Genomic DNA, 15,631 nt, shown 5'->3' with positions numbered 1-15,631 from the left:
CTGATTAACTTTGAAATTATAACATGTCAGTATTGAAATTACAATCAATTCTTTTATGAAGAGAAATACGAAACACTAGCCATACTTATGTCACGAATTCATGTGGCTGAGTTAACAGTTACAGAGGAAAAGTCAGATCAAACTGAGTTGCCTATGTGAATAATTAAACATGCACAAAGAAGTTACACTTTTCAAGGCTACATAGATAGAAAGATTTCTGAGCCTGCATGTGACAGCCACCACCAATGAAAAGCAACACATTTTGCATTGTGTTGTGGGATAGAGGAAAAAATTAAACAAAATAACTGGTGATGTCAGAATTGAATAATAACCTCCTCCCTCTCTCTCTCAGACAGACAGACAGACAGACACACACACATATTCATTTATTTAAATCACTGCAGGCCTGAATCTAAAATGTGCCTGTGCGACCATCACTTGACTCAAGTCTGGTGAGGGACCCAACAACACAGGATGTGGAGCTTAACTAAGCAAGACATCAAGCAGCTACCTCAATTGCTCGTGCAAACTGTTATGTGTATGCCCAAATGAAACTGTCTCACTGGTAAAGTAAATATGAAAAAAATGCCTCTCTTATATAAAAAGAAGAACAGGAGTACTTGTGGCACCTTAGAGACTAACAAATTTATTAGAGCATAAGCTTTCGTGGACTACAGCCCACTTCTTCGGATGCATTCTTCTTGTTAGTCTCTAAGGTGCCACAAGTACTCCTGTTCTTCTTTTTGCGGATACAGACTAACACGGCTGCTACTCTGAAACCTCTCTTATATGACACTGTTAGTTTTACTGCATTGGTCTAAGCTGTTTTGATCTTTGTTTCTTAGCCAGAATATCTGCTCAGTTCAGTTTGCCAGCTGATCAGAATGCAGAATTCCCAGCTGCTACACTAGAATAGCTACACGGCATTATACACTACTGTCCTCATTTACTGAGAATGAAATTCATCCCAGTTTAGAAGCCTTTACAGGGCCCTATGCACAGGGCCGGCTCTAGGCACCAGCAAAACAAGCTCGTGCTTGGGGCGGCACATTTTTAGGGGCGGCATGGCCGGTGCCAGAATGCCGCCCCTAAAAATGTGCCCCGGCCGCCCTAGCTCACCTCCGCTGCCACGGCGCGCGAAACAGCTGATTCGCGCGCCGCTACTCGCCCTCCCTCCCAGGCTCTCAAGCCTGGGAAGGAGGGGGAGCAGCGGCGCGCGAATCAGCTGTTTCGCGCGCTGCGGCGGCTCGGGGTCTCCCCCTCCCTCCCAGACTCTCAAACCTGGGAGGGGGGGGAGACTCCGAGTGGCTGCGGCGCGGGCGCTGCTTCTCCCCCTCCCTCTCTCCTAGGCTTGAGAGCTTGGGGGGGAGGAGGCTGGGCTGGGGATTTGGGGAAGGGGCGGAGTTGAGGCGGGGCCGGGGTGGGGTAATTAAATAAAGGGGAGAGGAGCGGGCCAAAATTGTTTTTGCTTTGGGCGGCAAAAATCCTAGAGCCGGCCCTGCCTATGCACCACTAAAGCCTCCACTAAATACAGCTTTGGTGCTGGATAGGTGCTTATATGGACCCTCTGCACAAGATGAATACATCATAATAGAGTACAAGCTATTTATTAAGATGACTCACATATGCTGAGCATCTGTTACAGTTGTGTAGATCTGTTCTGATACATTAACTGTTAATTATTTTCAGACTTCTCTCTTGATGTTGATAATGGGAGAGTTGGAGCCTTCAGAAGGTAAAATCAAGCACAGTGGAAGGATTTCCTTTTCTCCACAAGTTTCCTGGATCATGCCTGGAACAATCAAAGAAAACATCATCTTTGGTGTGTCCTATGATGAATACAGATATAAGAGTGTCATCAAGGCCTGTCAGCTAGAAGAGGTCAGTCTTAAAATAAAAATTCTCTTATGATCTATGATAGGTCACATGACTCAAACCAGGTGGGGGACCCAACAATCCAGAGTATGGAGTTGAGCTAAGCAAGATATCCTGCAGCCATGGTCAATTCAGAAAACTCAGCAAGGGCTTCTTACAGTCAGGGTGTGCCTTTGTTCAAGAAGAGGAGGTACCTCATAGGTTAATGCATCACTGACTCCTCTTTTTACACCTTTGGATAGGACAGTTCCCTCCAGTTGAGCAAACTGCTCTCCCCTCATGGCTTCACTCAAGGCAGTCTCTTCACAGAAGGTGGAAAGTTGCATTACTTGGAGAGCAGGAATTAACCCTTCTTTAGCTAGTCAGTGGATGGGAGGTACACATCCTCTCACACAGGCGCTCTCTCTCACTGCTGTCACAAGCACCATTGTCATGTCACAAGAATCACAATTAAGTTGCTGTTTCTAGCATACCAAAGGCAAATGGGATTACTGGAGCAGAGACCCCCTCCAGGGCAAATAGAAAGGGGAGAAAAAGGGGAAGATGCCTTCAAATGATCTCTGCCCAGCCCACTCAAATGACTGCAACTGAATGTACTATTTATTGTGATCAATTTAGCCAATGACTCTCACAAATTACTTGCTGTCAGCTAGAAGAGGTCAGTTTTTTAGCTTTATGTTTGTAATTACTCAGATAACTCATCATGCAGACAAATTTAACTATGTGTGTTTGTTATCACCGGGTGATTGGGTTCTCTAGTCACATGGTATTGTTTTTATTCCAGCTAAATTGTGAAATTACAATGCCAAAGGAGTGATTATGATTAAAGACACGGGGCCTTGGGTTCTGTTGGAGAGGGTGGGACTAGCGTTGGCGTTAGGAGGAGCTAAGCCACCAGGATTAGAGAATTTTAGGATATTTTAAACGCAGGGCTGGCTCTACCATTTTTGCCGTCCCAAGCAAAAAAAAAAAGTTGCCCGGACTGCGCTGCCCCAAGAATGGACGGAATGCTGCTCCAGGCACGTGCTTCCTCCACTGGTGCCTGGAGCCAGCCCTGTTTAAACCAGGGGATGGGGAACCTGCAGGCCGGATCCTACTCGCTGCTTCATTTCATCTGGCCCGTGGCAAGTCTACACGCCACGGGCTGGAAGCCCTGAGCCTGGGTGCTCCCCATAGGGCTGGAGCCGTGGAGCGCTGCAGGGGAAGCTGGGGTTGCCAAGACGTTAAAAGTCTGGTCGGCTCCACACAGCTCCCAGAAGCGGCTGGCATGTCCGTGTGGCCCCTAGGCGAAGCGGCAATCAGGGAACTGAGGGAAGTTCCGTGCGCTGGCCCTGCCCCCAGCCAGGGCCAATGGGAGCTGCAGGGGCACAGTGCAGAGCCCTCTGGCCTAGGGGCCGGACATGGCAGTTGCTTCTGGGAGCAGCATGGAGCCAGAGCAGGCATGGAGCCTGCCTTAGCCCCACTGTGCCACCGACTGGGAGCCGCCTGAGGTAAGTGCCACCTAGTGGGAGCCTGCATCTCCTGCCCCAGGTCAGAACCCCCTCCTGCACCCTAACTCCCTCCCAGATTCTGCATCCCTACCCTCACCCCAACCCCCTGCCCCAGTCCCCCCCTCTGCACTCCAAACCCCTTGGCTCCAGCCTGGAGCCCCTTCCTGCACCCTAATCCCATCATTCCCAGACCCATCCCAGAGCCCACACTGGAGTCCTCATCTCCTTCCATACTCCAACCCCCTGCCCCAACCCAGAGTCCCCTCCCGCACCCTGAATCCCTTATTTCTGGCCTCACTCTGGAGCCCAGGGGAAACTCCAAGCCTCCGCACCCCCTCCTCCCCGTGGGGCTGGAGCCGTGAGTGTTGGCTGCCCCGCTGCAGGGGGAAGCTCTGACCCTCCACGCCCCTCTGCAGGTCTGTGTGTGGCCCGCAACTGATTTTTTTCTGTGGGCTAGTGGCCCCTGATAGAGAAAAGGTTCCCCTCCTGTTTTAAAGCTTGCCCTTTTTGGCAATTGAGTCTGGCCTTCCTTGAGACATCACTGCTAGAAAAGTTAGGCCACTATATAGTTTGACAGAGTGAGTTCAGACTTCAGTTTAGTTTTCTCTTGCCACATTCACACAAAGGGTTTATGTGAAGGCCTGGTTGCAAATTTTCCATCAAAATATTCTTTGACAGAAAAGTGGGTTTTAGGCTAGATGACTTTTTTTTGGCAAAAAGTATCTGCTTTCTATGGAAAATTAATTTTTTGTCTAAATATTTCCCAAAAAACAAAAGATTGTGGCCAACAATGGGAATTGTAGTTTGCTCTTTGTTTCCCCATTCTCCCCTATGTCCCAGGATCCCCAGCTGGACAACATCTCCCACAGAGCAACACAGTCAGAAACTCCAAGTTGCATAGTTTCCCCTCACCAAAAAGGGGAGACTCTCTGTTGTATTATGGGAGATGTTGTGCAGCTGGGGTACCTGTCCACAGAGGAGAATGAGGACACAAGGATCAAACTACAATTCCTGTGAGGTACTATAACTCTCATTTTCAGCAGGAAACATCAAAATTTCCTGTGCAAGATTTCAATGAAAACTAAGTTTTTTTCCCCAGGGGGAAGAAATTTCAGCTCTATTAGTATAAGTATTCATGAACCCTGTGCCAGTCCCCCGTTTTCTGTCACCAGTTGGCATTCACAACAGTTATTGCACAGACAAAACTAGTAATTGTGGGCAGTTGCATGTGCACAAGCCCATAACAGCCTCTGTGCCAAGGTTGTTGTGTTAGTGCACACAATGACCAAGGAAACTAATGACCTGTAAAGGGAATTACAAATGAAGTAATAACTATCAAAGCAAAGGAGTCATCATGTGTACTGTTCATGGCCTATGCAGATACCAGGAGCCAGCTCTACCATGGGCACCAATGGTGTAGCTTTGTCATCACAACCCAGTCCTTTGCTAGAGGCAGACTCTGGTGATCTGTTGCTCAGAAAATGCAGTCTCTTTGCATATTGTGACTCAGGTTAGGGATCCCTTTTGAGAACAGGGGATGTGGCACAGACTATTGTTCAGGGAAGGATGATGTAGGGAAGGACAGCATATCCAGAGAAGAGTGTTCTTCATGGTTTTTCATCCTCTCAGAAAGGATGATGGTGGTAGCAATGTGACACTAATTCCTGAGAAGGGAGGAGGAAAATACTTACTTCAACTATATCTTAGTCTAATTTGCTGCTCGTGATTTGAGATAGAAATATTTCTGTTCCTTGACTGGATGACAAACTTTATAAGCAGTGAAAGCACTTTTGGCATGAAAAGCAAATCACTTTATTAGGCCTGATTCCTTCAACCAGTGCTTCCTATTGACTTCAGTGGCACTGGATCAGGTCCTTAACACACGAATCCTTGCTTTCAGACTAAGAATAACCATTCTGAAACATTCATGTGAATGTGTTTGCATTAATAGAAGCAAACAGAAAGGGGAAAATATGAGAAGCTATTTGAATTTGAAAAAAATATTTGTTAATCATTTCCCCGGCTGCATATGAAACTGTAAGCCCACAGAGTAAGCCTGTTATAAAAACATTCACAGTAAGGTCTGATGCTTCTTACCAAAGTTTCTACCTACTTTGGTTGTTAAAAGCCAAACAATCATATTTTAAATTTGTTTATTTTTTCAGAATAGATCTAATTACCAAAATGTCTTTATAGAAAATGGAATTAACAACCTTTACATATGATTAGGGATAGCCAGAAATTCCAGGACAGCTGTTTATTGAATGAGAAAAAATGCTTCAGGATGATGAGTATGGTAATAGGCGAGCCTCTTCAACTGTATGAAAGATCCCAGGAAAGGTCTAGAATCCCAGAACTACTCAAAATTAGAAAGAGTGATACTGCTACTTATGGGCTTAGTCTATTAGCAGGGAGTTTCCGGGGAGGGACACCACATGAGTTTTGTGAAACACCAAGCAAACCAACTGTGGAGTCCCTGTGACCAGACTTTGCAGGTTCTGGTACGCATAACCTACACAAACAGGACCCAGCAAGGTTGGCTCAGGTGAGTTCTCCCAGCGCTGTTTAGAGATGGTCAAAAATTTTCATTCAAAAATCTTTTTTCAGTGAAAAGTTTTCATAGAAACAGAAATCTCCATGAAAAATTGACATTTTCCTCAAAATAAATAAATAAAAGAAATAATAAATGGGGATTTAATTGAAAAAACCCAAACCATAAAAACTATTTTTTCCTCAGCTGAAAATAGAAAATATTTAAGCAAAAAACCTGAAAAAGTTAGATCCAATTTTTGTTTTGGCAAAAAATTATGTTCATCAAAATTTTTAAACAACAACATTTTTAAAAATCAGCTTTACTATTTTTTTTAACTCTTATAAAACTATTTACTGGGAAAAATGTCTGCATGAAGTGCTCAGTTTTGCTATTTTTCCACACCCAAACTGCCATTGATTTCAATGGAGAGTTGTGGGCCAGATTTTAAAGGCCTCAGCACCCAGGACTATTCTTGACACTCGTGGCCAGATTTTCAAAAGAGCTCAGTATTCAGTGTAAACTACGCAGGATCAAGCTCCTATTTAACATCCAGTTCGTAATTGATGCATTGAGGTGGGCTCCATGTGCACTGTATGTTTCTTGCTGCTGTCAGATCATGGTTCCAGACAAGTGTTTTTATCACACAGTGAAACACAAAAGTGTATTTTGTAAAGATGTATTGCACTAGAGCTTGTCTGAATTTATTCCACCCAGTTTCTAAGATCTTCTGACTCACCCAGCCTTGTCACAAGACAGGGCTCTTGTTTTGATCTATATATTGAAGACAACAGATATTTAAACTAGCTTAGCAAAGTATTTCTTTAGGTCATACAGTGAAAGTTATTTTCTTTTAGATCCAGTCAAGCAAGAAAACAATAGATGGTTTGTTTTAAGATAAAAGGAGGTTACTGTACTTTATCTCTATGCAGGGTACAATTAAATAATAAAGTAATTTTTTAAATATGTTTAAGGCCTTACTGTATATGCCACGGATACTCAAAGAACAGCCTGAGTTTTGATTAGCAGTTTGACAGGAAATTTATTAAGACTTTCTGAAGAAGAGGTCCTGGCTTTGTTCCATGCTTGGCCTTCTGCCACAGACTGCTGCATGAGTCCAGCCATATAGCTGTTGTCAACACCACAGATCCAAGAACCAACCTGTTGCAGCCATTCCAAATTTTGTTTTTGCTCAAAGGGCTTGTCTATACTTACGCGCTGGTTCGGCGGCAGGCAATCGAACTTCTGGGTTCGATTTATCGCGTCTTGTCTGGACGCGATAAATCGATCTCAGAAGTGCTCCCCGTCAACTCCGGTAATCCTGCTCGCCGAGAGGAGTACGCGGAGTCGACGGGGGAGCCTGCCTGCTGGGTCTGGACTAAGTTCGAACTAAGGTACGTCGACTTCAGCTACGTTATTCACGTAGCTGAAGTTGCGTACCTTAGTTCGATTTGGGGGTTTAGTGTAGACCAAGCCTAAGGGTCATGCTGCGCATCCCCTGCAATAAGACAGGAAATTCCTAGAATGATGGGAAGGTTAACAATACTGGTCAGCCTCATGACTGTTGACTGCTCTCCATCCCATGGGTGCCAACTGTTGAATCTAACCCATATCTTTTAGGTCTTTAAGCCTCTGGAGCTAGTGCCAGTAAGGTGAGCAGCCAGCTAGCATTAGAAAAAGTGTTATTAAATAGTTCCTGTCAGTAGTTCAAGACACTGCCTTGAGAGTAAAAAAGAATGAACAGATATTTTCATAATGGCAGGAGGAAGCTTTGGGACCATGTGGACTCTGAACAAAATAGCATTACACTATGACCAGGGAGAAATCCAGCAAGAACTATTCCCTCACACAGTGTCCTAGTCTCATCAATCACCTCTTCAGTCTTTCTAGTTTCTATAAAGTTTCTGAGGAAACACTGTAGAGAAAATTAAAAATGATGAAAACCAAATGTTAATTCTCTACCTACAGCCTCTGGTAAACCTTTTAGGCCTCAATTTTGTGCTTAAGGCAGAGCCCTGCGTTTGGTGGGGATGGTGTGGATCAGCAGGAAGTTTCTGCCTGTGCTCTGTCATCCCCCTTTATGAATGACTAAATAGTCCATCTGACTGAGGGAAAGGGCTGCAATTGTTTCTGGCTGTTACATAGGCTATGCAAAAGGGGTTGGAGGTGGTGGTGGAGGAAAACTCATCTCCTCGCTGCACATCTGCAGAAGGGCCAGTCTGAAGGCTTGTCTGCATGGGAAGATAGCATGCAGCAAGGCAGGGTGTGAATCTACAGCACACCTGCTGTCCATGCACTAACTCACTGTGTGGACACTGCCACAGCGCAGTGAAAGTCCCAGACTGCAGCTTAGCATACTGTACTTTGAAGCATCAGTATGCTAAGCCATACACCAGGATTTTCAAAGCACTGTAGCAGTGTCCACACGGTGAGTTAGTTACTGGTGTGCTGTAAATTCACACTCTGGAGTGCTCGCTAGCTTGCCATGTAGACAAGCCCCAAATCTAGCCCTCAATTACAGATAAATGAGATTTTACCCCAAATTCATGTTCTCATTGACACAACACTCTTGAGGAGGAAAAAAGCCATTTTCTGTATTTGATCCAGAAGACTGGAACAGTACAACTTGTTCCAGTTCCAACAAGCAATGTAGCGGTGGAATGATCCCTCTCCTTTCTCCATCATGTCCAGACCTCTAAAGAAAGTAGCATGATGGAGTGCACATTTAAGATCCACACCAGCTTGTTCCAAAAGGAAAGTGAAGTGACTGCTAAATAGAGTCCTTTTTCTTCTCTCTCCTTGCCCCCATCACCTAAACATGCACTAATTTATGTCTCAGATCATTTCATTTAAGTAAATAGTATTGTAAGTGCAAAATTTGGCCCTTGGCACCTGCTAGTGCATGGTACTTAATGATTTCAATGGGAACACAAGGTGCTCAGCACCTTGTTGGATTCAGGTCTTTGTTTTAAAAACATAGGTTTGATTTTTCATAGAACAACAGAAATTGCTTTGGCATTATTTTGTCTTATTTTAAAAAAGATTTAAAAAATACTGACCCTAATTATTAGGACAGATCAAAATTAAAGTAAAAAATCTCTGAGCATGAACATTTTAAGAAAAAGCCAGTACTACATTTACTCTTCATATCTCTTTTGACTGGCATTTAACCTGTTTTCTAAGAATTTATCGTTTACAACCATTTGAGGAATTACTGAAAACGTGTGCGGTAATTTTATCTCGAAAGTAATTATGCATAGATGGAAAATGCAAGCAAATAGTTCACATAGCTTTCCAATATTTTAGCCTGTCCAAGAATAAAATGTTCACTGTATAGGATAGCATTTTGTTTGTTAGATTCTGAATTAGTGCTTATGAAGTAAAAGACGTTCCATCTGGTAGTACCTGTTGCACAAGAGTGTTTCTTGATAGAACAAATGAGTATTTAGATTGTTTCTTAAAAAAAAAAAGTATTCCTGCTACTTTATTATTTGCTGTTTGTGTTCCCAAAGAGTACACATCTATCATAAAACACAGCCCCTACTCTAAAACTCTTGGAAAGCTTTCAATTAAAGTTATAGAAAAGCAATGAGAAAAAAGTGACTTGACTTTATTTTTTCCAGTGAGCTCCTATAAGGCCATAAGAATCCAGAACCCTAGAAAAGTAGACTATCTATTGTAAAGAACTCTGACTGAATAGACTGGCTTGATAATTTGGCAATGTATGTTTGTATAGCCTCTAGCATACAGGATACTGGTCCGTGAATGAGGCCCCCAGGTGCTACCATTGTACAAATAAAAGAAATAAAGAAGTTGGGTAAGAATTACACTATTGCAGAATCATGCAAAATACAGGCCAACATTTATTTAGGCTGGTTCTGTACAGATTAAGATAATTTTGTGATAAAATTGGTGCATAAACTAGGGCTAGCAGAGCTTAAGAAAACTGTGCAAGGAGCATTGCCTATCAGTATTCCTAAGATATTTGCTTTACTTTTGTATGCTTATGTCTTAAAGTTATTTGTAGTAGTTTGGGGATTGTTTGATAAGATTAAGGTAGTTCAAAGCACCACCATTCATGGAATTAGACCGAAAGTATGTGATTTTTATATTTAATAGTGGGATGTGTCAGGTGAGCTACAGTTGCTCATGGGACCAGTTGCCAGGGTCTTGACTTCCACCTGACTGGGGTACTTGGGGTTTTTTGAAGCCTATTAAAATACAAAAACCCAAACCTCAGTTCAACTGGGAGTTCCAAATGCTTCCTTTTAAACTGGGAGTTCCAAATGCTTCCTATGGCCTGATTTCTAAATGACCTTAAATAAAAAGTAACGCCTTTGGGCCGTGGAAGTTTGAGTCAATCAAGAAGAAAGCTTTTCCAGCTAGCATTGTCCCTCCTCAATAAGGGTCTGGTTTCTAGTGCAGGCTGTCCCCAACTCCTCACAGCACATCCCTAGTAGTGTGCTGGGGGATTTATGGAACTGATCACAGCTGCCACAGCCCTACACCTTTACAGGTGCAGGGACTGGTGACATCTCTGGCAGCACAATGCTCGATAATTCTATGCTCGGTGCTAATTCAGTGGAGAAAATGCCATTTATTTAGGCTTGGCACAATTTTTTTTTTAAATAATTTCAACTGATAATGTAGATGTTTATTTTTAAGTTTGTATTTTTATCTATTTAAATTTTCACAGTTGCAGGAAATTATGGGGCAGGATCAGACAATTATTTAATGAGAGTAAATGTTGAGATTCAAAAAGTTAAAGTTTTGTAAGCATTAAAACACAAACTGTCAATATCCCATGTCAAAATATACAAAGTAAATATCCTTAAATCAAACTCTAATAAGTTCTCAGTCAGCATTTTTCTTACTTTCCCTGTCTGTAAACTTTGATTATCCTTGATGGAAATATTTTTTTTGGTGGGTTTGTGTGTGTACAGTGAAATCGACTTTTAACCACATTTACTGATAAAAATCTAATCCTTCCAAGCAAGAGTAGGCCCTGAAGTATGCTCTCCCCTACACCAGCATATCTCAAGTGAGGGAGGATATGCCGATTACCTCAGTATTTCCCCTTCCACTTTAGGGAGGACAGCATCGGGGCAATGCTAGTGCAGAATAGTTCTTCTGTGAAAGGAGTATAACTGTAACTAGTAGCTTCCTACAGGGGCTCAAAAGAATGTTTTCCTTTAACTAATGAAACAATGATAAATGATTACCAGTTACTTAGAGATTTAAAATTATTTGTGATCCTTTCAGAGCTCACCAGCTAACCAGCCATGACACAGGTGGCCAGATGAAGATCACTAGTTCTAGTGAAGGCTCATCAAGGAACAGTTGGGCCTTGTAGGATGTGGAAGTCTTAGATAACAAATGTTAACAGCCTAGGGTAGACAAGGCGGTGTGCTTTTAACACATGTTAAACTGGTAGAGTTAAAGCCTTAGGACCTTTGAAGTGAGAGTCCCTGCATTTAAAGTTCATTAGTTCTTACTTTGGTAAGAAAAATAAAATGAACCTGAGAAAGAGATGGAGTTCTCAGAGTCAAGACAGTAGGAATGTCACCTGTCATTTTCCCTGTTAAAAAACCAACAATCAACTTATCACTTTTAAAAAGAGAGTGTAATAACTCACCAATTCCGGAGCCCATACTGGTCTTACCATCACTCTTCAATTTTTAGTTTTAAACTATTTGAAAGAGAATGAAGATTTTTTTTTGCCATGATGTCAATCCATTCTGTCTCCGCACAGGTGGTGAATGCGTCACCCAAAGCCATAATCACAAATTGCAACCTTCTTAGCTCCTAAGAGGCTGACACCCTTAAAGTAAATAAACTACCTGGTTTGAGAGCTCTTAGCTGACCACAAAGATAATGTTTAACAGTGCATACAAACGAAGGTTGTTTCTCATGTGAAATCAAATAATAGAAAGCCAGATCCTACCTTTCATTGGATTGGGTCACAGAGGATGGAGGCTGATAGGGTATCAGAGTCAGTTTCCAAGCCAGAAGGGATTGTTGTGATCATCTAGTCAGCACACTTGCATAAGGAGCATCTTCTCCATTCCTCATGTGCAATTGGCATGTTTTGTTCCTTGGAGCTTAAAGAAATGCTAGGAGAGAGCGCAAACAAACATGCTAGCCTGTGCACCATATTCCTAAGGGTATGGGATCCGCTGACTAGGGTTAAGATTCAGCCACTAGCTGGCTAGTTCATATGCTGCAGTGAATAGGATGTGCTATAGAGGGCTGCAAGTTCAAATTTTAGAGGAACAGCAAAATGCATCCCACCACATATCCTCCTTCATCTTGAGGTTGGCAGAATTCTTGCAGCAGAGGACACATCTACCAGCATTTCTGCTTCATCTTGCAGAATTTTCCTTGAATACAAATAATCTACAAGTGGGTCATATGCTGCATATTCTGAACAGTTAAGATTACCCATGGCAGAATATTAGTGCACAGAACATTAAAATACATAAATAAATAAAATATGTACCTGGAATATCAACAGAAGACCATTGAGTAGGAGTTGGGAGGCTGGTATTACCACTGTACTCTGCATTAGTGTGTCCAGTTCTGGTGTGCATACTTCAAAAAGGATGTTCATAAGCTGGAAAGGGTTCAGAAGAGGGCTACAAGAATTATTCAAAGTCTGGAAGACATGCCTTACAATGAGAGAGTTAAGAAACTATCTATTTAGATCAGTGGTCCCCAAACTGTGGGATATGCCCCCTTATGGGGGCACAGAGGAACTTTTGGGAGGGTGCGGTGGGGCCCAGGCCAGCCTCCCTTCCCTGGGCCGCTCCCAGCTGCGGCCCCGCTCCCAGCTGTGGCCCCAGCCGCTGCTCCCAGTCTCTGGCCCTCTTCCCAGCCCCAGTGGGGCCCAGAAAGATTACATTACAGGTAAGGCGGGGGACCACTGGTTTAGATAAACCAAGAGAAGATGAAGAAGTGGTTTGTTCACAATCTACAAGTATCTACATGGGGAAGAGATTTCTAATAGTAGATGGCTCTTTAATCTAGCAAAACAAGCAAACAAAAAGGCATAAGTTGATACAGTAGTTGGAAGATGAAGCTAGACAAATTCAGGATAGAAATAAGGCACATATTTTAACAGTGAGGATAATTAACAATTGGAACAAGCCATCTATGGGTGTGGTGGATTCTCCTTCACTTGGCGTCTTTAAATCAAGACTGAATATCCTTCTAAAAATAAATGCTCTAGCTCAAACAAGTTTTAAGCTTGATATAGAATTTACTGGGTGAGATTTTATGACCCTTCTGACCTTAAAATCTATTAACTTTTAACTTCTTCCACTCCCTTCCCCCATTTTATTTTATTTCAGCCTTGTTATATACATTTGCAATTACAGCTTGTTGATTTTGCAGAAAGCACAAAACTGCACTTTTCCCCTGGTCATTAAATTATAAGTAGTCTTTAAAATTAAATGGATCTGAACAAACCCCAAATTTTGGGGCTGTTCAATTCTAGAATGAAACCTCACCATTCAGGCTAATGTCTGCTTCTCAGCATTTCTTGCTATAAACTTAGTAACTAATAATTTTGAATGCTTCAAATTTGTGTGTGTCCAACTTGGGACATGTTAAAGGGGCCTGATTTTTAGAAAGTCCTGAGCATTTCCCTAGTGAAAATCAGGTCCTTTTAAGGTGTCTCAAATTGGGCACCCAAAGTCACCAGTCACTTAAAAAAATTGCTCTCTTATTCAAATAAAAAAGCCTCTTGTGCTCCCTAAATCCTGCTGCTGTGGCTCATTAGATTGGTATAAAATCATTCACAGAAAGTTCACGATCCAAATGCAGGTGTTCTGTTTCACAAGAGTTCATGACATTTAGCTGGAGTTTCAGGTCCACCCAAAACTCAAGCAAATGCTGGCAAAACTCACCCATTCCCTAATGAACTTTTCCTTTGGCAGAAGATTTTTAAAGCAAGAAATGGTGGGTATGTTCAATTTATAGACAGTACAGTCAGGTTAAGGGAATTAAGTCTGATTCAAGAAGTGACAGAGAAGATAGGACAGCATCCAAGATAGTCTGCTCAGAAACTCGTACCTTACACAAGGAAGGAGGGTGGGGAAGACTGACTAAAGTACAAAAAGCATTTAACCAAATAATATCAGCATGGAATACTACAAAGTGGAGCTCTCAGATTTATTTTATTGCTAAGCAAGTGTTTTATGCTCAAACTTTCATAGGTTATCACAACCTTGAGATAAACTTTACAAACTGGGTATATTCCTGTCTTTTGAGTCAGTGTTTCTCCTCACCCACACTTACGAAACAAGATCCTCCCCTGTGTTGGAGCAGCTTTCTGCCATGCCACTAGTACAAAGCTATCCTCAGCCCAGTGGATCCAACCCATAGAGAGCTCACCTGCATAAGGGGATCCTCCACTGACCTTCCGGGACCTTCAGGCCATTGGCAGGCAGTTCAAGTTAGAGTAGCCAATTTACACCAGGGAAGCAGACTGGTGCAGAATGACCCAGGCTTGAAAGACTGCAAACGTGTCTTAAACTCACTGGAATAGATTAGGCCTATTTTATAGCACCCTCCTCCTGTTGGACCGAGCTTTACTCTACTGAGTCAGCTCACTCCCTGCGCTAACCCTTGTCTATGTTTCTCAAGGAATCCAGGGAAACTATTTTCAGCTGGAGCAGTTTCTTTAACTGAGCCTCTTAACAAACACAGTCCCACCTCTCTCAGACTCTTACTTCAAAGTCTGTGTGAGCGCAGCAGTCCCGTCCCCAACCTCTCATACCACTAATTCCCACAGCAAGTTTACCTGGCTCTTGCCTCAGCCCTCCATGGCTCCCCAGTAGTCTCCCCTCTTGTCTATCTGGTTTTCTGAAGCAGTTCCTTTCAGTAGTCGTGCCACTGTCAGTACACTGGACACAGCACCCAGGCACTTCCACAGTCCCTCCCCTCCCCCTCATTGTTGCTGCCCTCTTTTATAAGGGCAGCTAAGTAATTCCATCTCTTTCCTCAGATACAGGGGGTGAACTAATCAGGCAGCCAGGCCAGCTCCAGGCCTCTGACCCCAGAGGAATGTTATCCCTTACTCCTTCACATCCACCGGTGGATAGATCCTGCTGAGTTGTGCTGAGCAGTCCTTGGCCACAGTGGAGGATCTGGCCTATTGTGTATATTCTCTGCCTAATAAGAAGTGTCATTATAGTTTCAAATCCACTGCAAGTCCATCTGCTTAGAGATGGGCTTCAGTTGCTCAGTTCCAACGGAGATCCAAAAGTTAAGGGGTATTAAATCTAGGAGTTTGTTTGGGCCACATCTCTATTTCTGTGAGATATGAAAGGTTTATGTTCTTGCTGGAAATACAGAAGTCATCATGTGAGTGAGCAAACAGGCGAGGGAGTGTATTTTGCTTGTAACTAAAGAGGAAAATGATTAAATTGAGTGGAATGGTGTTCCAGCTCCTTCTTGAAATCCTTTGCTTCTGTTTCAACTCAAATATACTTACAGATTCCCTAGGGCATTTCACACAATGGGGCCTGCACTATGATCTTTGTAGTTGTTGGGAATGCTCTTGAGGCTTGCTGTGCAGAAAACAGATGGCAGAGAGAGAGAGAGAGAGAGGAAGACCACTTCCAAGAGGAAGGAGGGGGAAGAAGAGAAGGAGAATTGGGTGGGGGCGGGGGAGAGGGAAGGCAGAGTGTGGAGAAGAGAACACAAAGGAAATTGGGGAGAGTGGATAGAGAAG

The 15,631-nt window shown here is 43.0% G+C and overlaps 1 protein-coding gene and 1 long non-coding RNA gene across 5 annotated transcripts in view; one reads left to right on the top strand and one right to left on the bottom strand.

The window, feature by feature from the left end:
- Positions 1 to 15,631, top strand: part of CFTR (CF transmembrane conductance regulator) — a 133,855-nt gene that overhangs the window by 44,485 nt on the left and 73,739 nt on the right. For all 4 annotated transcript variants that reach the window (XM_065556138.1, XM_065556128.1, XM_065556140.1 and 1 more), the window contains exon 11: positions 1,690 to 1,881. In XM_065556138.1, coding sequence (XP_065412210.1) covers positions 1,690 to 1,881 — 192 coding nt within the window. The remainder of the gene's footprint in view (positions 1 to 1,689; positions 1,882 to 15,631) is intronic.
- Positions 1,654 to 15,150, bottom strand: LOC112060149 (uncharacterized). The gene is made up of 4 exons (XR_002889442.3): positions 14,699 to 15,150; positions 12,395 to 12,508; positions 11,840 to 12,008; positions 1,654 to 1,792 (listed from the first exon to the last, which is right to left on the bottom strand). It is a non-coding gene; the product is annotated as an uncharacterized LOC112060149 (long non-coding RNA).

Source organism: Chrysemys picta, chromosome 1 (assembly GCF_011386835.1).
Source record: "Chrysemys picta bellii isolate R12L10 chromosome 1, ASM1138683v2, whole genome shotgun sequence".
NCBI classification, from domain to species: Eukaryota; Metazoa; Chordata; order Testudines; family Emydidae; genus Chrysemys; species Chrysemys picta.
The sequence above is the reverse complement of the archived record's forward strand: the minus strand, read 5'-3'. Positions and strand labels throughout refer to the sequence as shown.